At 39.2% G+C, this 27,262-nt stretch overlaps 1 protein-coding gene across 3 annotated transcripts; it reads left to right on the forward strand.

Moving 5' to 3' along the window:
- The first annotated feature begins 1,534 nt into the window (after window positions 1-1,534).
- LOC115929539 (probable helicase with zinc finger domain) lies at window positions 1,535-26,280 on the forward strand. 3 transcript variants are annotated; one of them, XM_030998737.1, is made up of 18 exons: window positions 1,535-1,640; window positions 3,010-3,357; window positions 8,387-8,554; window positions 9,029-9,088; window positions 9,696-9,894; window positions 11,216-11,390; window positions 11,907-12,096; window positions 12,729-12,836; window positions 13,477-14,084; window positions 16,792-17,136; window positions 18,005-18,109; window positions 18,635-18,841; window positions 19,944-20,168; window positions 20,846-20,993; window positions 21,906-22,199; window positions 22,814-22,997; window positions 23,462-23,711; window positions 24,032-26,280. In XM_030998737.1, exons 2-18 carry the CDS (start codon window positions 3,025-3,027, stop codon window positions 26,058-26,060), a joined length of 5,628 nt encoding a protein of 1,875 aa, XP_030854597.1. In that variant the 5' UTR covers window positions 1,535-1,640; window positions 3,010-3,024; the 3' UTR covers window positions 26,061-26,280. The 3 variants fall into 3 exon arrangements, with proteins under 3 accessions (XP_030854597.1, XP_030854582.1, XP_030854591.1); XM_030998722.1 differs by having other exon boundaries at window positions 1,550-1,624; XM_030998731.1 differs by having other exon boundaries at window positions 1,550-1,624; window positions 13,480-14,084.
- The last annotated feature ends 982 nt before the right edge of the window (window positions 26,281-27,262 follow it).

The following is a 27,262-nucleotide window of genomic DNA, read 5'->3' on the forward strand; positions in this document are numbered from 1 at the left end:
TTCTCGACTCTTAATCCTTGTTTGAATCAAGTTCCCCTTCCTCCGCGCACAGCACGGAAGCTCTGACGATTCATTAGATTATTAAAGAAAGAAAACGATTCGATGTACCATTCTCGACTCTTAATCCTTAATGTTTGAATCAAGTTCCACTTCCTCCGCGCGTAGCGTAGAAGCTCTGACGTTTCATTAGATTATTAAAGAAAGAAGACGATTCGATGTACCATTCTCGACTCTTAATCATCAATGTTTGAATCAAGTTCCCCTTCCTCCGCTCTGATGTTTCATTAGATTATTAAAGAAAGAAGAAGATTCGATGTACCATTCTCGACTCTTAATCCTTGTCTGAATCAAGTTCCCCTTCCTCCGCGCCCAGCGCGGACGCTTTGACGTTTCATTAGATTATTAGAGAAAGAAGACGATTCGTTGTACCGTTCTTGACTCTAAATCCTTGTATGAATTCAGTTTCCCCGCTCCCGCGCAAAGCGCGCAAGCTGTCTCCTTGTCTCCGATCTCATCACGAATTCGTCACAGAGTTCATCTATGTTTCCACTGTCCAGGATTGTCTGATGTGCATTGCAAATTGCTACTTTTGCGCTTCGCGCTTAACATTTAGCTCGTTGCTTTTTAACGCTGCGTCTTTGCATTTGGCGCACTGCATTTCTATGATACTGTTGATTGAACAAATTGAATAAATTCATCAATTTCTGATGAAGCCGTATGAGCAAAAATTCAATTTATTATTAACTCATATACGGTTGTCTCATTTACTTCGTATGTATTATGAAAATGAGATAGCAAAATGTGTATGTTGATGGTCATCTTGCGAGTTATAACCATTAACTACTCTAATTTTTCTCTTGATTTTTTTTTTTGATGGTGAATTTATGGGGGGGGGGGGGAATGATTGTACAGGCCATCCCCCCCCACCTGAAATATTGGGGGGGGGGGGATATATCCCCCCATTCCCCGGGACTCGACACCCATGATTAAATTATTAGAGAAAGAAGGCGATTCGTTGTACCGTTCTCGACTCTTAATCCTTAATATGAACTCAATTTTCCCCTTCCCGCGAAAAGCGCGGAAGCTTTGACGTTTCATTAAATTATTAGAGAAAGAAAACGATTCGTTGTACCGTTCTCAACTCCTTTTCCCTTTTTCTTCCTACGTCCTCTTTCTTTTTTTTCCTTCTCTTTCTCTCTCTCTCTCTCTTTTTTGTTTTTTGAGGGGGGGGGGGGCGACTGCCCCCATTGCTCCCCCCTCCCCCACCTGGCTACGCGCCTGCTTCCCTCAACTTTTATGTCTCTTCATTTCGTTGAAATATGCATGGAGTTGGTACAAAATACGTTGAGAACTTGCCGAAATTGTAAATTCTATTTATTTTCATTTTCTTGCATCTACGAGTACTAAGCTAGAATAAAAAGTATTTCACGACTTTCCAATGCAATAATATCCGTGCGTGTCGTCTTCGTCTGGCCTAAATGTACATAAGGTATATAGGGCAGAGGTGAATGGCGCGCCCGTCCGGATTATTAAATGCGTAAGCGATCTCGCGCGCTAAACTTTGCTGTTGATCACAAACGTATTGTTGGCATAATGGCGGAGAATGAGAGAGATACTTGACAAGGTCTGTGCAATTTTAGGTAAGTTAAAACCATCTTGTTTTCCTGGTATTTAATTTTGAAGCTCAGTATGAGTACAGATATCCGGGAATTGCACTTGTGAGAAAGTCGACTGGTTATATGCAGAGTTGAAAAATGTTTATTGTCGAGGTCTCGCTTGCCCATTCAACGGCAATGGCATGCAATGAATGATTTCTGCCCCCAAACAACGGTGTTGAATTGCGTGTGTGTTCATGTTATGTCAGCTGTGCTGTGCCTGTACAATGCAATGCCAATGGTAATGTGGTACTGCAAGTGCAATCCTACAATTGTCGGTGTGATAAGGGAATTTGTAAATAGTCTAGTATTAAAAAAAAATTACTTGTTACTGTTCATCTCACCATAATGTGTAAGAGATTGTGAAAGTGTGAATCCTCTATTTCATTGATCCTTTTGAGGAAACATGCATGGGAAATTAAAATAAAATCTTTAATTTTGATAATTTCCTCTTGCAAATGCAAGTTGCAGTTCACTTGCACACAATTAGTTCCTAATGACAATGTCAGGTTGTCACTCACTCTTATTAGTCTACAAAATCTGTTCCAATGCCATGGATTGGCATGCTATAATATAAGTTAGACAGAAATAACTCACCTGTATTCACCTGTCTTTTCGGGCTCCTTAGTAAGACAATGTCTTGTAATGCCCTCCCATAGTTCATCAGTACACCACTGCAAAGAGTTTGTTCCTTAATGTATTGTAAACGTTCCGGTCTTATTTTATTACATGCCACGGACCGTGAGTAAGGTTGACTTTCCTCTACAAATCCATCCACAACTTATTTTGCTGTTACTGACCACTACCAAAACAGATCATCTGGAGTAGGGGTATCTACAAAAATACATTCTTCAGTATCATTGAAGAACTTAAGAATACCCCACCACAAAAATTGACCAAACGTTTGTATGGTACCAAACACTTCACCAATGAGCTAAATCTCAAGACTTGAGCTTTTTAAGTAACACTAAACCGTCTTCGACGTCTATGTACATTAAACCGGTTGGCGGGGTATTCTAAAGTTAAGCCGTTATTTGCTGTAAAGGACTGTTATAAACACTTCCTATATCCTCGAATGGAACTTTCTCCCGACCCATGTTAGAAATGTCTCCACCCTAGGAGCCTTCAAAGATAACTTACAAAAGCTCAAGATGGGCATAATAATTGCTAGAGCCCACTTTAGAAATTAAGTACTCTGCTCAGTCGACTGCGCCTGCATGTTACATCCCAGCTGAGGAGTTTATGCAGTGGCTGCCAAAACTAGAACCAGAATCATTTAGCTACATAACTTCATAAGGTGTGAATGGAATTTCAGTTTATGGGTTATAATATAATAATTTTCCTTTGGTTATAGGTCCGGTGGCATACCATGGACACTAGGCACAAACAGCTCCATGACCGGGCCAATGATTTGTTTTCGCGGCAGCAGTACCAGCAGGCTGCAGAGCTTTTCACCCAAGCTCTGCAGCAGCAGCTAGCCACAGCCACAGCATGGGGGGACAACAGCAGCAACAGCAGCAACAACACCCAGCAACAGACACCACGTCAGCAGCCCCCAACAGCAAGTAGTAGCCCCAGACACAGTAATAATAGCCACGCCCATCAGAACAACCACGCCTCTCCCAGCCCCCATCAACACCATCACCATCGAGACCACCATCTCTCCTGCCTGAATAAACGTGCCACATGCTTCCTCAAGTTGGTAAGTTACTCATGGGTAAAAGAATTCAGTCAAACTTGCCTATGAAGGCCACCCAAGGGAAATGAAATAAGTGGCCACTATATACAGATGGCCCTGATATAGAGGTGGCCACTGAGACAGGTTTGACTGTATTGTAGAGATAAAAGGTGGACTTCTATAAACTGTACCCAAACAATTGCTCTAATAATTTCTTTAAGACCAGAAAGTTTACATGCATGACATTTTATATCACAAGTGGTCAAGATTTACAAAAGTTTCATGATACAAAATGTTTGATCATGTAACAGGCCTGATAAAAACCCGATTTAAATCGGTTTCCCGATTTTTTTTATTTTTCCCGATTTTTTCCCGATTTTTTTTTTCTTCCCGATTTAAAAAAAAAAAAAAAAAATTTTTTTTTTTTTTTTTTTTTTTTACCAGATTTTTTTTTTCTTCTCTTTTTTATCCTGATTTTCCTGATTCCCCCCTTATTTTCTCTATTCTTCCCTATTTTGCCCTATTTTTTTCTCCCAATTTTCTTACTCGAAAGGGAGGAATGTTGTTAGATGCCGTTTTTTCCCCGCGAATCGCCTTTTTTTTTTTTTACTCAAGGGGGGCGTGGTTGAGGGGAAAACAAAAAACCTATTTTTTTTTAGTGCTCACTATCACCCCTGATGTAACCAACATCCAATTTTGCATTTTGTGAAAACTTCTTGCAATACAAAAATCAGAAAGATCTAAGTTGGTATAGCGAATGTCCGCGGTCAGCTCTATGTCCTCGCCTACAAACTCTCTCTGATCGCAACCTAGTTTGAACCAAGTCACGACGTTAATGGTCTGGTCCCAGACGTAAATAATGATATCTGATTAATTCATGTCTGTAAAAACCCAATTATACATATACTATACACACTCAGTCCTCAACAATTTGTAGAAGAATCATCTTATGTTACAGTGGAGTGTTATGATGAATATACATTGTAGCTCCTTAAGGTGATTCATGTTTCATGTAAGCATAAATAAAAGTGGCTTCATTGTAATGTATCTTGAACCCGGCCCCCCCACTCAGGGGTCGGAATGACCGCATGCGTGTTGCCAAAATGTCCGGTAAAGGGGTACTTTTCGTGCGACAAAGTCCGGCCCGAGAATTGTAAAAAAAGGGGTGTATTTGACTTTCACCCGGAGATTTCTTCAAAAAAGGGGTGTTTTTTCTTCTTTTTTCTCATCTCTTTGGACTCCTGAGAAATTATTCCGAATTTAGGGGGGTACATTGAGCATTTTTCCTGATTTAGGGGGGTCTCCAAAGCAGGAAAAGGCCGCAAAAAGCCCGCAAAAGGGGGGTTCGAAAATGTTGGCAGTCCTCAGATAGGGGGTGCTTTAAAAAATAGGGAACGAGCATATGCGTACCCTAAATAACACTGAGTGGGGGGGCCGGGATCTTGAAATGCTTCATAAAAACACACACATCCTGGATTAGATGGTATTCTTTTCTACACCTATGTGTCAAAGGCATGTTGACATAAATATTAGTTGACCTCATCTTTTTAAATTTCAATTGCCAGATAGAAAGGCTATTGAGTGTCTGGATTGTTAAAAATACAGATAATTCTAGTAGTTCTAGATTATTTATGAAGAAAAGCATGTGAAGTTAATCCCTGATGTTGTCTGACGTACTGCATTACTTTTGAATAATTATGATGGTATGAAAAAAATGTTCAGAAGACTTACACAATTTTGGTTAAGTGCAAACAAATGTCAATTTGCCAGACTGACTGAAATCATTTGTACAGGTATTCATTTTCATTTCCCCTGTTAACTGAAAGCTTAACATGCATACATTATACATGTACATACAGAGAGAACAAAGGAAAACATTGAAAAAAATGTATCACAATGGCTCTCATTCAAATTTGTACAAACCATTGGCTGTGAATTGCAGGAAATGCACTTCCTTTTTATACTGTAAACAGTTAATCCTAGTTGAACTCATGATTGGACTATGCTACTATCCCACCCTGAAGACCTTGCTCTTTCAAGGAAAAGCAAATGTGAACAAATGCCTGTTCCTTTGTCTCCTTGTGTACCTCACTCTCTCTGGTGGGGTTGGTGGTTGGTTACACTGTTTGAGTAGTGACCAAAATACTATAAACATGGAAATAAAATACTGGTCATAATAATAATAGGCATTTATAGAGCGCCATCAATCTAGACAATTCTATTCCGAGGCGTACATATTAATTATTACCCCGGCTTTAGCCTAGCTGTAATTACAGCCCTCAAGTATTTCAAGGAATTAATCCCTGCCAGGTCCCCATTTACCTCAACTGGGTCGAGTGTGGCAAATGTAGATTAATGCCTTGCCAAAGGACATCAGTGCCATGTTGGGGATCGAACCACGACCATCGAATTTCAAGTAATACGTCTTACATGTACATGTACATGTATGCCGTGTAAAAAATACTTTTCTTTTAAAGCTCTTTTAGGATTTGGTATGGTAAAAGTGTGATTTTCTCACAGTGATATTGAAGTATTTTATTATTATTCAACCGAGCTTTTTTGCAGTTTGTTTACCAGAACTATTTTTGAGCTTTCCAGTTAAATTGCTCACCGCTCCTGTGTATTGTTTTCACTGGTCTTATGCTACATGTAGAGCAACAGTTGCTTCCACGGTCAATCTCCTACACACACCAAATTACTTCTCTTGAGTTCTTGACCAAGCAGTATAAGACCTGGGGGTGTTTCACAAAGATTCTAAGTTGGACTTAAAAATTATGGAAAGCCATTAGCATCTTTGAAAATATTTTGTAAAAGTTATTTTGAAAGGCATAAAATGTTGATTCAAATCATTCATATTTTCTATCATCAAGCAGATTTCATGTTCTTGATGTGGAATTTATAAAAAAAAGTCTAAAATACTTGAATTTTTGCTTTTGAATATATTTCATTTTAAGGCTCCAATGGCTGTCAATAATTTTTAAGTCCAACTTAGTGTTAAGTTCTACTTAGGATCTTTGTGAAACACCCCCTGATCCTAAACTGAAAACAAAATAGGAACCCAAACCCAATCCTTTCATTAACTTTATAAGCAAATGTCATCGGAACAAATGTTGGCTCACCAATTGATACACAACTGGTGTCAAGATATTCATTGAAATTACAATGTTGGGACTTGGGCATATAGATTTCACACTTAGTATACATGTTAAAAAAGTATTATGCAAAACTAGCGATTGATAGTGTAATAAATGCGTGGACCAGCAAAATGTAAACAAACGTGCTGAAGGCCCTGCACAAAGAGAAGTGCCATTTGGTCACAGGGTCACAGCAAATAGAATTTTACTGGTAATTAGTCACATTGCTTATTATTTTCGAAATTATTTGCCTAATTTGCAACCTTGTGGACAGTTATAAAATGTTTGTGGATTCTGTTGAAATAAAATCAAGTTTGAGCACAAGAACTCAAAAAAATGACTTGATGTTTTTGTATTCTGATATAAAAACTTTTTCTGATAATTAGAGTAGTAATGTTAACCTTGCGAAAGATTCAAGATTCAAGATTCAAGATTTTATTGTCCATAATATAATACAGAAATTTGTTTTCCATTGGTATAACATGTAATACATAAAACATAAGACAAAAACATGGTGTCGTGTGCTGAAAGCCAGAAGGGCGTCAAGACTATATAAGAAAGGTACGGTCCTCTGGCTTTCAGCACAAAACATGACAAGACAGTTATATGACTTATACATAGCAAGAATTTTAAATACAATTCTGAAACACATCATGAATAAATTCAGGTATGAATATAGATATGAATATGAAAGTAGAATAGGAACAGCATCACAATCGAAATACGAGCAGAAAGAGAAAGAAAAAGAGAGCTCAAGCTCGAAGGACTGATAAAAGAGAGAAATATAGGGAGAGTTGGTAAGGGTCCAAAGGGAAAGGGGAGAGATAGAGAAGGAGAGATGGCATAATTTCCAATCAGATTATAATGCATGACAGAAAAATACAACAAAGAATGAATTGTTAGTGCTTTTATATATGGTCATATTAAAACAAAGTTTTTGCAGTTCCATTTCCCCATTTAATAACATGCACATGGTTGTAAGGAACGCAATTTGAACTGATTATTTCTTTCATTACATGAAGGCATACATATAGCTCCATTATATTGTCACTGGCAGGTGTTGCATGTCGATTCCAAAAGATAAACACTTTTGTATTGTCATAATCCCTTTTATCTCACTAAATCAAGGCTGTGTACTTGTAGGAATTCAATCTTTTATGAGGGACAACTCTAAAAACAAGTTTCTGTCTCCATGAAATGATAAAAGACAAGGACTATTAAAAGGTTAAGGTAAACAGTAGATATGATGACGATTCTTTTCCAGGCATACGATGAAAACTATTTTGTTTATAAGCAACAAGGTAGTTTGGGAAGTAGTTAATGGGTAAAGGCATACTTTGTAAGTAGTATATCATATATTTTTTTGTTTCCTCTTTCATCATGTACATGTACTATGAAATATTATTTGAGTGGACTTGTGTTTATATTTGTTTTGTATTTATTTATTTTTTAGAGGAGAGGGGTAGGGAGAAGGGAGGGGAAGGGGAGGGAGGTCGAGTGCATAAAAGCATATTAGCATAATCATATACATGTATGTTTCATCAATTTATTTTCCGTTCCATTGGGACTTCTTACAGGATACTTATTAGAATAGAGAATTTTTAAAATTTTTTAATATAAAAAGGCAATGAATAATGTTCAAATGTTCATGTACAATATGTTAGTACTTTGTGAACTCACCTCATCAATTATGTCCATGTACAAAGAATTGCATGCTATTTTCCTTTACATGTCTGTACATGTATGTACAGATTCAAAGCAGGGGGTGAACTTCATGCACATGTTATTATAAAGCCTACGTCATTTTTAGTTCAGTGTATGTATGTGAATTGTCTAAATGATATCCGATTTCACCTGCTGTTCTCCTGCAGACGACCTTTGACCTCTGCCCTCAAATCTACTGTTTTATTTCTTCACAGGATCAAAATGAAAAAGCCCTGGATGACATCAACAAGTTATTAGCCCTATCCCCGACCAGAAGTAGTCTAGGTAAATTATTAATGCGTAAGACCCAAGCCCTGAGCAAGCTACACAAGACCCAAGAAGCATATGAAACAGCAAAGCAGTGGACATCCGCCGAACCAAAGGTTTGACAGATTGGTTTATTTCTAATTTGTTTTTATTTTATTTCAGTTGTTAATCAGTACCTGTACATGTAGCTTCAATACTTGTTGTATCTGACATACCTTGCAATTCAATATGTAAATAAATGAAGCATATTGTAATGGTATTGTGCAACAAGGGTTTTTACACAAACTTACCTGTCTCATGCCTGTTGGAAAAATTAGGGGTTGGGGGGGGGGGTGGGGGGGGGGGAGAGGCACGAAGTATCACCAACCAATGCATTTTTAGCTTATGTTGTCAAAATTTGCAAATTAGCATGTTGGAAATTACAGGATGCATACTGCATAGATTCCTAAATTTGTTTGAGACTCACTTTTTTTAAATTGGATATTGAGTAAGGAAACCCCAACAGTTATTTATTCTATTTGCAATCAGAGTTACAAATGTTGTGATGATATATTTTGTCATCGATATGATATTGTTTTATTTCTATACAGAATGGCCAAGCATCCAAAGAAGTAAACAGACTTAAGAGATTATTGGATGAAAAGACAGAGGTAAGTCAGGGTTCTCAGCTGTCCTTGGCCTCGTCTTACAAAGAGATAGGAGACTGCAAACTTGCGATTGATTGGTGCACTTGTGATATCCAATCGTAACTCTTTGTAAGACAGGGCTCTGGAAACCAGGGATAACCTGGATAACCTTTAGTGCTCACTATCATTCCTGCTTATATTTTCAGTCGAGGAAAGGTAACTCAATTCAAACTACCCTTCACCTCTTGATAATTGTTTGATACATGCTTTTAAAAGCAGTAATTAAACACTCATTTTGTGAGACTAAAAAAAGTTCCAACTTCAGTCCTTAACTGAACACTATACTAAAATCAAATTTAAAGATAAAATTCTGGTCAAGGGCTTGCATTGTGAAAGAAACGGTGTGGAATCGAATGTCTAGCTATACAATGTTCGCGCGAGAAAAATGTCAAGTTAATTATCTGACAGCTTTATAAACTTCGTTCAAAATATCCTGCAGTTAACATTTAAATTTGTACACTGTACAAGACAACTGTTCTTCGTGTACTCTTTGAAAACTATATACAGTGTATATGCACATAATGCACTATTTAACTGTGTTATATTTTTTGATTAAATTATAAACTTACAGAACCCATCAACAAGTAGAAATACATCAGCAAGAGATAAGAACGGAACGGAAGCCTCATCACACCCCTCGCAGTCAAGTGGAAGGGGCCAAGGAGCCAGTGGTGGTAGTGCAAGCTCAGCCTCATCCACTCATCACCAGAGGGGGAAACGCAAACCAGCATCTGAGGGAAAGCATAAAAAAGATGCTGGCAAACAAGAGAGTGAGTAATATATCGTCTTTGTAAAGAATATAAATTTCTTTGTTAGATAAAGAGGGAATTCGTTAAGCATTCTTCTCAAATGCCCAAGTAAACCGATAGGGTTGAGATGAATGACATTTGAGCATAATGTGCTTCATATTTCTGTATCTTATAAACCATACTTTTTCCTACCATATTTGCCATTTATTTAGACATTTTTTTAAAGGCCAGCTTTGCCACAGGGATGAGCCCTTATGGGGGTAGATTGATACGAGACATTTTACCCATTATCTATGTTGCCACATGTTTATTGAAGAACCTGAGAGCCAATTAAATGAACTACTTTTGAAGACACCTGTATAGAAACTATTGTAAAGGCCATTCATTTACCACATCCTGTTTTTAAATCAGAGTTGCCAACTTTAGAAAATAATAGGGGCCATGATTAACCTGAATGTTATCAACCAGTGCTTGTTCTAATTGACCTAGCACATTATACCCTGGCTAACTTGTAGACGTTTTATAGCTGTGTATATTTAAAGCTGTTATATGCCCTCCCGTCCCCCCCACTCTAACCTATAGCAATCTCAACCTGTATGAATCTTTGAGCCAATACAACTCTGTTGACCTTATGAGTTGCTAGTAATGTATCTACATGAACATAAAGTTTAATTGAGACTCATTATTTCACTGTTCTATTAGGCTTGTACCTTTCAATTTACCTACCACTCACCTTGGCCTGGTAAATAGCCACCTCAGTTATAAGACTTTAAATAATAATTAAACGCTATATTGACCTAAAGCTATATTGACCTTCCCCAATCAGGGACACATTAAGATTGACCTTGCCAATAAGGGTTAATCCAGAAATAGTGAAAATAGCCAGTAACGCTCGTGACATGTGACCTGTTGTTGTAGGTCAGGGTACTTTCTGCTTTCTTGTTAAATACATTTCTGTTTACATGTGTATATCTCCATCCATGCCTCTGTCAATAATTCTATATATAGAATTTATGACAAAATATGGAACATGGAGGAGCCTATTTATCTATGGTTGTCAGACACATGCTCCCATGGCAATTATTCAGCAGTCAATATCGTAGGCTTACCAAACTATTAATTCTCCCCTGGACCAAAAAGTGTGCATCGCTAACCCTGAACTAAAACCCTAAAACACAAGAAGAACCAAATTAAATAACAACAACAGAATAAAAACAAAAAATAGCAACCCCAAGTCTCAACTTGGACTTTTGAATAAAGAAAGCTTGTACATGTACGTCAAAGCAACTTACAAATATTTCTAATTAAATGTTGTTCTTTTTCCTTTTTGCTTGGTGCACAGGCCCTGAGAACTTCTGCTCCTTTTGTCAAGTGCAATGTTCAACTCAGGTGGACTACCATCTCCACAGTATGAGTGAGAGCCATAGAGCTATCATCTCATCGGACGAAGGACGGGATTGGAAGCATCGGCCTCCTCCCAGGGGGGCTGTCGGGGAGGAATACCTCCTCTGTGCAGAGTAAGTGATGATGATGATGATCGTGATGATGATAGTGTTGATGATGTTGATGGTGATGATGTTGATGGTGATGATGATGGTGATGATGATGGTGATGGTGATGATGATGATGATGATGATGATGATGATGTTGATGGTGATGATGGTGATGATAATGATGGTGATGATGTTGGTGGTGATGTTGATGATGATGACGACGAGGGTGATGGTGATGATGATGATAATAATGATGATGACGATTTTTAGATATAGTAATATTTTAAAACTTGGACTGAGAATATTGAAAATGTCTGTGTTGTTTTTATTTCTATCCACAAAAACATCGGCTTTGACAGTATTATCTAGTTAATTTAGTATCCAATTTCTCATGTAGAGACATTCCACAATTGTCCGAACCTACATCAAAGTACATTTGGATTACATCTGAACTAATTTTTTGTCAAATTAAAGTTTGTCAAGAGTACAACATGAATGTCATCATTAAAAAATGATCTCTCTCTCTCTCCATGTTTGCAGCCGTCTAAAATGCAGATTTGGTCAGCAATGTACATACGCCCATAGTGAGGACGAGTTAGCTGAGTGGAAGGAGCGCTACAGGTATAGACAGATGAAATACCAACGAGCGAGAGACAAGCAGATCCATGGCATGGGCTTTGCAGAGCAACTCTTTGAGAAGTGGATGAATTCACCTGCACCTCTCAATGTGGTAAGTAATATTGAGAAATGAAGGCCAGGGGAGCGTTTCACAAAACTTGCCATCAGTGACAAATGACAGTTTTTGTTATAAGCTACTGAAATCCTTGCTTCTGATTGGTTATCAGCAGAGTTGTCTCTGATTTTTGTCATTTGTCATTGAAAAAAGGCTTCGTGAAACGCCCCCCAGGTAAGCTCCAAGACCATCGCCTCTGATTTAGACACGGACTACAAGAACAAGAATCAATCTTTTTTTCTTAATCAATGCTTTTTTTAGTAAAACACTTAGACATTTAAAATCATACTTTATGCTAAGTTTTATTGAAAATGAAATGAAGAACTATCTTTAAAATTGAAAATGAAATAAAGAATTATCTTTGAGATAGTATTGATATACAATGTAATCCTTACAAATTTGTACATACAAACAAAATCATCAGAAGTGATGTTATTTTTTTTAGATTAAATTGTTTTAAAATTTCTTATATATTCTGTTGATTTTTTTTAGGTTCTGCTGTGTAGGGGTTCTATCTGAATAAATAAGTAATTTGAAAAGATAATTATAGGTTTTAGAAATAAGTCTTTCTATGGTACTGGCAGGTTTAATCGTGGATTGTTCACATTGCTTTCTTTTCTCCCTTTCAGTTAAGCGAATCTATTGATGATGTGAAGGTGAGCATCAACTCCGATTCCAATGTCACAGTCTCAAGTAAGAACACTGCGCATTCCTGGATCTTCACTCTTCATTGCAAGGTCAGTGAGAACACACACATTATCATTTTCATTAATTTAACTTGGGTTTACGAACACCTTGGGAAGTACTCCTTTCTGGGGGGTGTTTCACAAAGACTAAGATCGACTTTAAGTTGGACTTAAGTATGTCAGGCCATTCATGCCACTGGTTGCTCTAACCATTGGTCTCTCAATGATGATCTTTAGGTAATTTTCTTTCCTACAATAATTAACTATCAAAAAAAGTAAATTCTGTAGATATGTGACCACGATTGGTACTCTCTTGAGAAGCCAATGCCAGTAAATGATGAGAGAAAATAGTGGCATTAATGGCCTGCCATAGTTAAGTCCAACTTAAAGTCCATCTTAGTCTTTGTGAAACACTCTCCAGTTGTCGAAAAGGACGTATGTCTACATTTATGTTCACACAGTACTATAGTAATCTTAAACTTTTAAGGTTATGGTTGACCTTTGGGGACAGGGAGGCTCAGTTTCTCATTCGTACAAATGATGCAGTGAAGAATTTTTCAATTTTCTGGTCCTTAGAATCACCGCTATTCATGTATTTAAATCAATACATAACAGTGTTATGTGCCAAAATATATTCTTGTGGATAGACAGTGTCTGATAATTTCTAGGTTTTACTTTCCTTTCCCGACAGCAGCCTAGCAAGCAGCTCCAACGTGTGGCTCTGTTCTTTGACGTCCACCGGCCTCACTTTAGCATCACCAGCATCCTGATTGGTGACTCCAAGCGCCAGAACTCTCTGGACATCCCGGAGAACTGCCAGGAGTGGAGCAGCAAGATGAGCTCCCACAACAACAATAATAACATCAACCCGTACAACAGCACCAAGTCCAAGGAGCGCATCTACCGCGTCAAGATCCAGTTCACCTCGCAGATCTTCGGCACGTTCCGTCAGTCGATCATCTTCGACTTCGGCATGGAACCGGTGCTGATGAAGCGCATTTCCGTTGACTCGGTGTCGGCCATGGACCAGAAGGAGCTGGAGGAAGTGCGGGAGTCGATGGTGTGCGTGACGGAGCGCTGGGATGGAACCAACAAAACGGTGGTGGACTTCAGTCCGCCGATCCAGCTGGGGACGGAGGAGGATAAAGGATTGCTGTCATTCTACGTGCCTCCTCACTCGACGGAAGAGCTCTTCAAGCGCTCGGTTTTGGAGAAGACGATCACAAAGAACAACTACAAGAATAGGATGCATGATCTGCTGTACATAGAGGAGACGGCCAGGTTCAGGGACATTGGCAAGTAAGTAAAAAAAAAATATTAAAAAATAATAATAATCTTTTAAAGTCCACTCCTAATTTTATTAAACCGAAACAAAAATTCTTTTTGCCCAATTGATCGTGAGCCCGGCAGCCACTGAGCAGCGCCAGATCGACGTTGCTCTATCCCTTATTGTTGAACGCCAAATAAGGTAGCAGCAACTCGCATCTTTTATGGTCTTTTGGTATGACGCGGCCTGGGTTTGAACCCACGACCTCCCGGTTGTGAGGCGGACGCTCTACTGACTGAGCCAACACTCCGGTATAAAGTGACACAACTAGTGAAAGTTTGTCATGTTGAAACTGGTGGAAAGGAAGATAATGAGCATAGCCCAGACAAGCTGAGAAGCTATACTTGAGTTAAGTATTTGAAGTTTGCATTGTGAAGTATAGTAGCACACTTCTCTCCTGTAATGAGTCATTGTCTGAAATGTTATGAAATATATTCATAAGCAGTCATCTTTTTAATGTAAAGACTTCAAGAAACCGACCCCTACCGAGTAGTTTCCTTATCTTGTAATGCTGGTAACACTGTAGAGGTGTTGTGGTCCTGTGGATAAGTCTCTGGAATGTGAACCACAAGGTACAAATCCCTGCCACAACACTAATGTCCTTTGGCAAGACGTTAATCTACAATTTCCACACTCTATCCAGGTGAAGAATATTAGTATGTGATAGGATTGTTCCTTGAAGTGCACTGTGCGCTGATTGGAGCTATAGCTAAGGTAATAATTTCCACAGCTCTTTGGAAGCGCGTAGGGACATTTAGATCATAATGTGTTGTGTGCTATACAAGAACAGATTATTATTTTTAAAAACTGAATAATGAGATAGTATTTGATCAGGGGAATGACATGGCTACAATGTGGAAACAGCTCTGAACCAGACTACAGAATTATTATTATTATTATTATTATTTATTTGACCAATAGGAAAACATGCAGTGAGTATAACAATCAGATAATACATAGACATTTCATAATACATTCAAACAGCTTTGGGAAAGTGGGGAGGAGATAGAGAGAAGGATACAATCTGCTGTCAGGGGTGACAAAAGCAATTTAAATTGCTATTACTCGAAAGCATGTCACCCCCCACTGTCTGCATCCTGGAAAATTAAGAGTAAAGAACAGAATAAAAATTCACAATATGAGAAAATAAATAAATATATATATATATCAGGATAACAATAGTTGGAGTAGTGCTGTAGTCAAACGTTTAACCGTCCGGTATCCGACCGCCCATGGCGGATTCCGTTTTCAATTGGACGGTTTCGTTTTCCCGATTTTTTTTTTTTAATTTTTTTTTTTAAAGGTAAAGACCAGTAATGGTCATGCGATTGCATTGTGAAAGAAACGTTGTGGAATCGATCAGAAAAGGTTGATCATCTAGCACCTAGCATCTGCAAGGTTCTGGAATCATCAAAATGATAAGAAATTTGGCCCATTCTTCGTAAAGTTACAAGCACTATACACAGAAAGATGTATATGGGACTACCCTATCTCTCTCACACGACCATGAGAGAAATAAATTTACCAAATATATGAATTAGTAGGCGGTTTCCCGGCAAATTTTTTATCATCATGTATTAGTCAAAACATATTCTTTCACATGATTGGTAATGAGAGCTTCCATTTCATTTTTTGAAATTGGGGCGTTACCAATACTGGTCTTTACCTTTAATATTTTTTTTTTTATTTTTTTTTTTATAATTTTTTTTTTTTTTTTTTTTTTTTTTTTAAAAGTTTCGATTTATGCCCCTCCACCTGGCACTATGCCTGGCAATGTCTCCCAGCTCAGTAATCTGTGTGTTGACTCACCACTCTAAAACTAGAACAACACTCCAATTTGTCTGTCATCTTGGTTTGAAAGTAATCTTTGTAATAGATCTCATCATCTCAATATGTAGTTTATAATAATAATTCATCCAACTTTTACACAAGGTTCTGTCCTAGGTCCTCTACTGTTTTTAATTTATATTAATGATCTTACACATTCTTCTAAAAACAACATTGTTACTATTATTTGTGACAAGTTCACAAGCACAAATCGGCCCCTTTAAATGCACCTCGCAGTTAAATGAAAGTTGCCGACAGAGTCGGTAAAAAAAAAAAAAAAAAAAAAAAAAAAAACGATTTTTTTTTTTTTTTTTTTTTTTTTTTTTTTTTTAAAAATCGTTTAACCGAAAACCGTCCGGTTTTGACTGGCGGTTAAACGGAATTGGAGATATCCGTGATGTTACAGCACTAAGTTGGAGCAATTACTATTATATCCTTGATTACTTTCATTACATTATTATGTCATTACAATGGCTTTACGTTCATCACATAAATATAAAAACTTTCAAGTCAATAACCTGGTGCTTACATTAGAAAAATTTGAGCAAAGTTACATGATGGTATAAAATGCTTAACAATAATTTCTAACTTTCAAAATGAAATGAATAAAATTGCAATCTGAAGCCTAATATGTACTGAACGGAACGAAGAAATGAGCTTGCAATATTGATATTATTTCTAAGCGACAAAATAAACAAATTTGTCAGTTATGATCTAAGTAAGATGTATAATTAATCTTAGGGTTTCCAAAAAGGCACAGTAAAATTACATATCAATTGCTTTTAATGAATGCTGTATGACAGTGTAATGCATGTGGACTTCACTTCACCCTCTTCTTTTCTTTATTTTAAGGTTCAACATCAGGACGACCCTCCAGATGGCCAACACCTTCATGCTGGTACCGTCACGGAACAGCGGTGCCCGCTACGCCCAGAGCGGTCAGCTCTTCGCTCTCATGCGCCTCAACGACGACCTCTCTGCCGACACGCCCGGTGGCCGACTGATCCTCAACAGCTGCAACTCGGTGATCCTGGCCCCGGTCCAGGAGGGGAGGACATCTGAGAAGGTCTACGAGGCACCCATCACGGAGAAGAGCAAGGACTCCATCTACCTGACCCTGAGCAAGCAGTGCGTGGACGACCTCAGGTTGAAGAACAACTCACAGATCAAGGTGGAGCTGCAGTTCCAGCTCAATAGGTGAGGAACTGTACAGTGCGTCCCAGAAAAAACGAAACCGAGAATTATCGATGTTTTATCGTAACTTAATCACCTCTATAATTATAAATATACATCATATGGTTTGCATCAAATAAAAGAGGAGGATCTAAGCTTTACAAATATGTGTCATTTATTAATTATAATTGTGATTAAATTCTTGGTTTCGTTTTTTCTGGGACGCACTGTACGAGTGCCTGCAGATGGAATACACCAGGGAATTTCACCCAATTTTATGCTCCTCTATAGTGTGTCTATTTGCTTATTAGGTCTGGGTTGTCGTTTTTTTCTCCACTTTTCTTCAGAAATTTTAGATCTGTTTCCAGAAAACCAAATTTTATAATCTTTACTTAGTTGTAAGAAATCCCCAAATAAAATGGATACAATTTTGTAATCTTAACGAGACACCCACCAGAATATGACTCTTAATTTTGTATTATGGTAAATTCCTCAATTTGGAAATATTGTCGAGTCGGGGGAATGTGTAAAATACTCAGCAAGGGTTTATTTCAGTCTCTGGATCTAAAGGATGATCTGAAAACTTGCTAACTTCAGGGGGCGTTTCACAAAACTTGTCATCAGTGACAAATGACAGTTTTTGTTTTAAGCTACTGAAATCCTTGCTTCTGATTGGTTATCAGCAGATTTGTCACTGATTTTTGTCATTTGTCACTTAAAAAAAAGGCTTTGTGAAATGGGCACCTGTCCAGGAGGATGTGAAAATGCCTGACAAAAACTCAGTTGAAGTCTCATCTTGACTAACCTTTTTAACTCTATGTAAATTTATGTTTTTCTGTGGAATAACTATTTAAAAGAGATAATTTTTTTTTTGTCTTCTTCTTCCACATAGACTTCACATGTGTGAGATGCACTATGCAGTAGACAAGGTCCCAGATATGAGCCTTCTCTTCCCTGAGGTGCATACCAATGCCAAGGTACCATGGACCCCAAACAAGTAAGTTTCTCTCCCTCCTATGATTTAGTAAAAAGGTACTTCTTTAAAACATTTTTTAACATGGTCATGATAGTATCTGAATTGTGAATTAGTTTGTCTAAGAATGCAAGGGAAGCCGTTCTTGAAAGTTTTCAGAAAAATAAGCAATAGTTTCAAGTTTCAAGTTTTATTGTTCCACATTTTACAAAAAATATAGACATTCATATAAAATAAAAAAAAATATACAATATATGTAGTATAAATGAGCATGTTTCAATTCATATAATAGATTAAGTGAAATGTGAGGAACCTATTAAAAAGCAGTGCTTGTATATTATAGTGTAGTAAATAATAAAATCTTATTGTCAGTCAGAACAATGTAGATTGTAACTGAACCATATTGCAAATAAACAGTAAAATCACAGATATCATTATAACTAGAGGGCTAATTTCAAAGGAATTCATCTTAATATCTCCAGCCTTAGAATCTTATTTCAAAAACATTTTGTCCGATTTGCACCCACCCCTTGATATTTTGTTTGACAGACAATGGAGTGACAAGATGGACATGCAGATGAACAGCAAGCAGCGAGAGGCCATTGTTGCCATGACGACTCCTCTCGTCCATCAGCTCCCGCCCATCTTCCTGGTTGGTCCGTACGGCACGGGGAAGACCTACACCTTGGCCCATGCGACCAGACTCATCCTACAGCAGCCTAACACAAAGATATTGATATGCACACACTCCAATAGGTAAGAGGGAGTTCCCCTCTAGCCATACTTGGTCCTGGGGGGGCGTTTTACAAAACTTGTCATCAGTGAAAAATGACAGTTTTTGTTATAAGCTACTGAAATCCTTGCTTCTGATTGGTTATCAGCAGATTTGTCACTAATATTTGTCATTTGTCATTGAAAACAGGCTTTGTGAAATGGCCCCCTGATCTATTTTCCAATACTTGCATTCATGGGCAGGAGTTGTCACCTGCCACATGTAAGGAGTTAAGCCATTGACTACTGAATACCCTCATTTTAGTAAAATGGATACAGGAGCCACATGCAACCATCTGGGGAGTGTTTCACAAAGATTACAAGTCAAACTTAACTCTAAGTTGGACTTAAAAATTATGGAGAGCCATGTGTAGCCTTATAATGAACTATATTCAAAAGCAAAAATTCAAGCATTTTAGACTTTTCATAAATTCCACATCAAGAACATGGATTCTCACATGATAAAAGATAATATGAATGATTTGAATCAACATTTTATGCCTTTTAAAATAACTTTTACAAAATATTGTCAAAGATGCTAACAGCTTTTCATAATTGTTAAGTCCAACTTAGAGATATGTTCAACTTAGGATCTTTGTGAAACACCCCCTGGTGCCATAGTTAATGGGTTAAACGCTTGCTAAGTTAGTAGATTTTCTTGTACTTACATTTATAGAATGAGGTAAATTTCCTTGTGTGCTGGCATGATATTCAGTGACTAGGGGTAACAATGATAACATTATAAAGTGCTCTGAAGTATTCACCTAATTCGTAATTGTAGAATAGTCTTATAAATTTTAGTCCACCGATTCACGTAAAAAGTCAATTTCTGTCCATATACTGACTATAGCTCAGTCGGTAGAGCAGTGGTCCTGTAATCCGGGGACCCGGGTTCCAAACCAATGCAATGCACTTGTGCCCTTTGGTAAGGCTTTAATCCACATTATCAGGTCCCTTGGAGAGGACCTAAAGCCGTCAGTCTTCTGGTTGCTTACTAACAAGCATTTATTGCTTGCTTAGCTGTCAGGTAAAATAACCACCACTGTCACTAACATCCTTGTCTCCACCTCTTCTTCCACCTTCACAGTGCAGCGGACCTGTACATCAGGGACTACTTCCACTCCTTCGTGGAGTCTGGAAACACCGCCGCCAAGCCCCTGAGGATCTACTTCAAGGACCGGTGGGTGCCCACCGTGCACCCCATAGTGCGCCTCTACTGCTGCATGTCGGAGGGCGAGGACCGATTCGTCATGCCCACCAAGGAACAGGTGCTCAAGCACAGGGTGGTGGTAGCCACACTCAGCACCTCAAGGTTAACTCAAACTCTTCTAGAAGGCCTTAAAAAAAAGATGTTGTATTGCCCTTTACGACCGACCCACATTTTTTGAAATCTACGGTCGGCTTCTAAATTTTGAAAATATTTTTTTAACCGTTTAAGAGGAAAAAAAATATTAAAGCATTCAAAACTGAGAAATATCAGCCTTAAGACAGAGATAAAAAATAAACAAATTGTAAAAAAAGAAAGAAAGATTTCCGACCGACCGACCCATGTTTTGGCACCTAAAGGGCAATACAACATCTTTTTTGAAACAAGAAATGTAGTCTTTGTAGACAGGTTCCTTTAGTACAATGAGAAACCATTGTCAAGGGAAACAAGAAATGTGGTTTTTATAGACAGGTGGTCACTAGAGCAGGTTGACTGTATATTAAAGAAATCTCATCAACTCTTACCAAATGATGAGTTGGCTGCATGTTCTTTATACCTCCTTTCATGCACCTCTAATAATAGGAATTATATTATCTTGCTTATCCGACATGGGGTTTTGACTCATTTTCAGCTTGTTCCAGGATATTTCATCCACATTCTACTTCATGAAGTGACTCAAGCCATGGGAGGGGGAAGACAGTTGTGCCCCCAATATCATTTAACCAACAGGCAGTAGAATATGATCACTAATTCCTTCTCATATTGTTCTTATCTATGATCAGGTTTTTGACCCACCTGGAGCTCGAGCCAGGATACTTCACTCACATCTTACTCGATGAAGCAGCCCAGGCCATGGAGTGCGAGACAGTCATGCCCCTAGCCCTGGCCACCAAAGACACCAGGATCGTCCTGGCTGGAGACTACATGCAGGTGGGTACAAAAGTGTTCTCACTATAAATTTGTTCTACACGTGTCACATTGAGTCATTTTTTTTGCCTTTTTCCTAAATTATCAAGATTGGTTTTGTGGTTCTGGCTCTTCCTGGGGGGCGTTTCACAAAACTTGTCATCAGTGACAATGACAGTTTTTGTTACAAGCTACTGAAATCCTTGCTCCTGATTGGTTATCAGCAGATTTGTCACTAATTTTTGTCATTAGTCATTGAAAAAAGGCTTTGTGAAACGCCTCCCCCCCCCTGATTGCATTTTGTTTGAGGACTTTCTCTGAGGTTTAACCAAAAATTATCAGCAGAGACTAAGTAAACAAATCAAATAAACAAGCAGAAACCATGATGAGTGATAATAATTATTATTAATCGTATCAGACATCTGAGCAGGGCAATTTTTAAATGTTATTGCCCTCGAGGTTTAATGGATAAGCCAACAAAATTACAGGCGAAAAAAATATTATTGACCGCTCAATACGATTATACACTAAACCAATGAACAAATATTATTGCCCGATCTGAAAAGTCAATGGGATTGAGTGTGTAATTTGCCGATGTTTTTGCAACTTTTCATGCTAGGAAATCCTGTGCAGTGTTGGCTACAGTGTTTTACATTATTTAAGAGTATAACATAGTAAGAGTTTCTAGTTTCCTCTAGATGTCTGATGTGGTTAATAATAGTAATATTGACTGCCTAATTCAGGGCAATATGACTTGTCATATATCACCCTCACCTTCGGTTCGGGCGATATATGTCGTATTGCCCAGAAGGCAGTCAATGTTACTTAATTATTGCAAAGTCCTTGATTTAGGGGCTTCCTTCTGAAACATGAGTCATGACTTTCCTCTTTGAAACTAATAACATCAACATGTCCACTTGCTTGTGTATGTCACAGATAAGCCCTCAAGTGCACAGTGAATTTGTCTTTGATCGTCATCTCCACATTTCACTGTTGGAGCGTCTCTACGACCACTACCCTGACGATCATCCATGCAAGATCCTTCTCTGCGCAAACTACCGCTCCCACGAAGCCATCGTCGACTACACCTCGGATCTGTTCTACGATGGCAAGCTCCTGGCGTGTGGCAAGCAGCCCCCACATCCCAAGTGGTACCCGCTGACGTTCTTCACAGCCAGGGGAGAGGACGTCCAGGAGAAGAACAGTATCTCCTTCTTCAACAATTCAGAGGTTTGTGAAGAATGTCTATAAGATGTATTACATTGTTTGTTTGTTTGTTGGTATAAAAAAGACAAAAACAATAACAAATAGAATTATGAATTACAAGATAAAATAAACGGCTGGATAGCCGATATTCAGCGGTATCGTTATGATGCTGCTGGTCTTCCATGGGGACCAGAATGGTGTACATGATTTACATGTACATAGGCTTCTTGGCAGGAATTCTTTTACCCTTTGCTTCAAGTCATGTGAGATCGAACCTTGTCGCACCCATGAGGGTTTGTTTAGGAGGACCTAATTAATCTTGCAGGTTGAGAGTATGTGATAACAAATTTATTACCTTTGTATGTACCCTCATTGGGGAGAATTAGCCCTTGGTAAATAATCATTATTTTTTCACACATGGTATAAGCACCATTCGTGTCATTCACTGGCAAGGACCTTGGCCTGTGTGTACACCAATCTTAAACTTGGTGTGAAATATTAGATGCATGAAATGTGGTTTCTCCGATCTCGTGCCTTTAAAATCCTATTTAGGGGAACATTTCACGGAACATTTCACTGTGGTGTCTGTGGTAAACAGTTCTGTTGGTGATGATTTTAATTTTCTTGTCCTTTCGTAGGTGTTTGAACTGTGTGACCGGGTGCAAGAGCTTCAGAAGATGTGGCCAGAGGAATGGGGGACATGTGATGAGAACAGCATCGGTGTGGTCGCTCACTACTCAGACCAGGTGTTTCGTATCAGACATGAGCTTCGCAAGAGGAAACTCTTCAGTGTGTCGGTCGAGAGGGTCATGAATGTCCAAGGTATGTGGCTTATGTCGGAACGATGTACTCTCAGAACAACTATTTAAATTTTAAAAAGTTAAATAGATGTCTCTTAAAAGAAGTACCCATTTGACATTGACTTTGTCTATGAAAATCAAATGATAAGTTGTATGAAGCAAGTATTTATTAACCTTCTGTAGAATCCTTTAATATTTGGACTTTGCTCTGTATGCTTTGGTTATTCACGAGTCCAAATTTTACATTTTTAAGTTTGATTCATTTGCACAAAACATGGTCGTCTTCCTAGGTCGGTTCGTGGATATATAGACAGGTTACTCATTGCTTCCATGCTGTTTCATTCATTGTATGTTTTCCAGGAATATGTGAAATCGCGCATGACAAAAGACACAATCCTTCATACGGAAACTAATCATTCATATTTTTTTACAATATTTTTCATGCCGTTCACTAGTAGCATTTTCCCATCCTCCCCCCCCCCCCAGGCAAGCAGTTCCGAGCGCTCTTCATCAGCACAGTGCGAACACACCACACCTGCAAGCACATGGTCAAAGCCCAGCCTTCCAAGAAGTCTGGCTCAGCATCCAAAGACTCTCCTCAGTCGTCCAGTGAGGAAGAACCCGACTATGGCTTCCTATCCAATGACAAGCTCTTGAACACTGCCATCACAAGGGCACAGTCCCTCGTGGCTGTCATCGGTGACCCCATATCGGTTTGCTCAATCGGGAAGTGCAGGTGAGTCGTATATTAAACAAAGGTCACATTTTCCACTGCAAAAATTTATGTTTACCAATTGCAGATTTTATAAAGGGCCACAGAAGTTTTGGTTTATATGAATGATAGTGCTCTTATAATAAAATATTGCCATCAATGGCATGTATAAGTGTTCAGATTACAATTCACAATTTTCTGATCTATATTGGATTAGAAAACCAAATTGAATGGAAGTTTTGTGGAGGGTTTATAGAAATAGAAACCTATGATTATGAATGAAAAAAATGGTTTGATTGTGAAGGTGTTCAATCTTTAATGATTTTTCTATCTTTGCATTACAGGAAACTATGGGAGAAATTCATCTCCATGTGCAACGACAACGACAGCCTCCATGGATGTACATTCTCCTCCATCCAGGACCAGCTATCCAACGTGGAGATGAAGAAGACCTATGTCCTGAACCCTTTGGCAAAGGAGTTCATCCCTCGAGCTTTGCGCAACCAGATGATGGGGGCGCCCTTCATCCAAGGTTCGCCACCCCGCGGCATAGCGACCATCAACAACAACCTCCATCGGTCGGTTCTATCTCCGAGTCACACGCCAACCCCTCCCATTCCTGGTAACCAGTCCTTGCCTTTCTTTGGAGGTGTTGGTGCCATGCCTGGTGGAAGCATGGTGAGGCCAGCGAGTCCTGTGCCTTTCATTGATCCCTACACTGGAAGGCGTGTCGTCTACGTGCCCATGATGCATATGCCAGTACCTGTCAGGATGGTCCAGAATCCATATTATCATCATCAGTTCCCTCACTACTCCTACATGGACCCTGCTGTGCCTTACCACCCTCATCAGTTCATGCACCAAGGGGGCTTTATGATCCCCCCTGGTATGAAGCAGCATCCGCAAGGGCCACCAGGTTCGCCTGCTCACCAGCCTGCTCAAGACAAGCATCAGGGACCTGGAGCCAAGGAGGCACCGACATCATCGGCTTTGAGGCATCCTGGTGGAGCTGCCCACAGGATTCCCTCGGGTTCCCCAGCTAGAGACCCAAGGCTGATGAGCTTGCCCCTTGGGCAGTATGACACGGATAGTCGACGTGGAAGCCACCCTGAGAGACAGGAAGTAGTCGCCAAGATTGAGGAGATGCAAATCAATGAGGAATTCCAATATTTGTTGCGCACAAGAGGACAAAACTATGCAGACAACTTCCTGGCGAATGCCAAGAGGTCGCAGTCACCCAAGATAGGTCCTGGGAGACAGACGAGTGACACTGCACCTCAGACGAAGATATCTCAACAGCAGCATCAGGGGCAACGAAGCCAATCTATGTACACAGACAAGACAGATGCTCTGGGAGCCAGTGGACAACAGCTTCCGTTTAGCAATAGTGTCAACCACTGGAAGACATCATCAGAGAGTAACCAACCTGACAGAGACCCCTGGCCCACAAGGTCGAAATCTCACAATCCAAGGGATACCCTAGACTCTAAAGGGAATCAGCCTAGGATTCGTGATCCTGCTATCATCGACCAGGGACCAGCCTTCAATATGCATAAAATGCCATACAGTCCCTTGGAGCCTGCACCACCCAATGTGTTTGTTGACTCCCACATGCCTCCTTGGCGCGACCATGAGGCCAAACACCAGAGGGAATTCTCAGTGCAGCCTAGTGACCTGAGCCCGCGCACTCCAGCAAACTTCCTGGATAACAGTCCTGGCATGAGCCCCCTGGAATTAGCAATCCAATTAGGAGATGCGAAAGGCAGTTTCCTGGGTAAGTCGCAAAGCAACAGCTTCACATTCAATGGAAGAAGTCCATTGACTTCTCCTAGAGATGATCCTAATCACCTTGCGCCACCCAGCTCAAGGAAAGGCTTTGGACATCAGGCGATGCTTGGCCAAGAACATACCTTCAGACCAGTCAGCAAGGATGACAGATCATCAAGCCCTCATGGCGCCCATCCTTCAGTTGGGCACCAAAGATGGCCACAGTCCTCTATGAGCAACAACTTCTCAAGCACGCTCTCTCCGCAACATCATCAGCAAGAGTTCAACAGCTATCCACAGTCACAAGGTCTCCAGAACTTCAGCCCTACGACACCCAGCCTGTCTAGTCAGGAGAGCCTTCCAAGCCCTTCATCGCCTTATGGACAAGGCAGTACCAGTAACCTCCTGGGCCTGTCCACAAGCCCAACCAACTTCAAGGATGACGGTAAGCCATCGATGTCCTATGCCAGCGCCCTTAGAGCACCCCCTAAGCCTAAGGTTCGAGCTAAAGACGAGCGAATGAAGACTGCTTCCCCTGATCCCTTGTCCCTGATCAAAGACCTTGGTAACAGGCATACCAAAGATGGCTTCTACTCCATCTTCTGAGCCTGTACTGTGACATGAATGGCATGTTTAATTATGACAACATGTTCTCTTAATATTTGCATTTACTCTTATTATCGGTGGTTCGTCGTAAGGCCTAAGAAAGAAATAAATTGGAAGAAATTGGCACTGTAGATAAATAATCCTTTCTTAAAACAATGCAGTACTTTACTGATGGCTATTGTATTTCCCATTTAGCTGGAAGACATTCTCAAATTTCAGTATGTTGGGGATATGAATTGATACATTTCTTATGACCAAAACATAATTAATCTAATGTGTCGACAATCACTGAAGCACTCAGAATATGACTTAGATTTGATCAACAAAATTTGATCCAAAAAATTCAATGTATTTGATGAATTTGTTATCCCATACATACTTCTTTTAAGTGATTTTAAATTCTAGATTCTATGCCATTCAAGTCACAGTGCCCTCTTTGTATCAACCAACAGTTAGCTTTTAGTTCTTGACATTGACTGCATGGCATTCCATACTCCGGGGATTCCCCAAAGTTATATGCTGGTACACGTTCTTCTCCATGCATAATGAGTACATTCTAGTGTACATACATTTCTACTGCGCATAGCTATGAAAGCAAACAAAAAAATCTAGCATTCCAGTTTTTCACTGTGATCGTAGTATTGAAGTTCCATCGCCCAAGGGCATTGTGTGTTTACATTTCCTCCCTTTAAAAAGAATGAAAATCATGCATGATTAAATATTTTCGTGTTTTAATATTGCTGCTGTAAAAGTGATACAAATTGGCATTCTATGATGAAGAAAACTGGGGATAAAGTTTGAATTTACAAGGATATGTCAAACTTTGTGAAGCGTTTAACAATCAAACTCTATACGATGTGGCTAGGTTTCAGTGTCTGTTTATTCACAGAGATGAGAGACATAGGTCTGCTAGGGTGAATATAAAGATCTTGTCAAACATGCTGACTGTTTGAATGAAGCATGTAGGACAAGACTTTATAATAGCTGACCTGCTCTCCATAAAAAGAACCTGTATATGATAAAGCAGGAAGTTGAACGCTGCATGAAAATATGTGTCAAAGGTTTTGTTTTCCTATTTAACACACTATCAGATATTTAACTGTCATTTTGTTTGTGGCATTAGGAATCAGGTATCGGTCTTTGCTTTCCTTTACAAACAAAAATCCACATATTCCACTATGCGTATGCAACAAAATTAATTG

The sequence above is a fragment of the Strongylocentrotus purpuratus genome, unplaced genomic scaffold (assembly GCF_000002235.5).
Source record: "Strongylocentrotus purpuratus isolate Spur 01 unplaced genomic scaffold, Spur_5.0 spur5_contig_861, whole genome shotgun sequence".
NCBI lineage: Eukaryota > Metazoa > Echinodermata > Echinoidea > Camarodonta > Strongylocentrotidae > Strongylocentrotus > Strongylocentrotus purpuratus.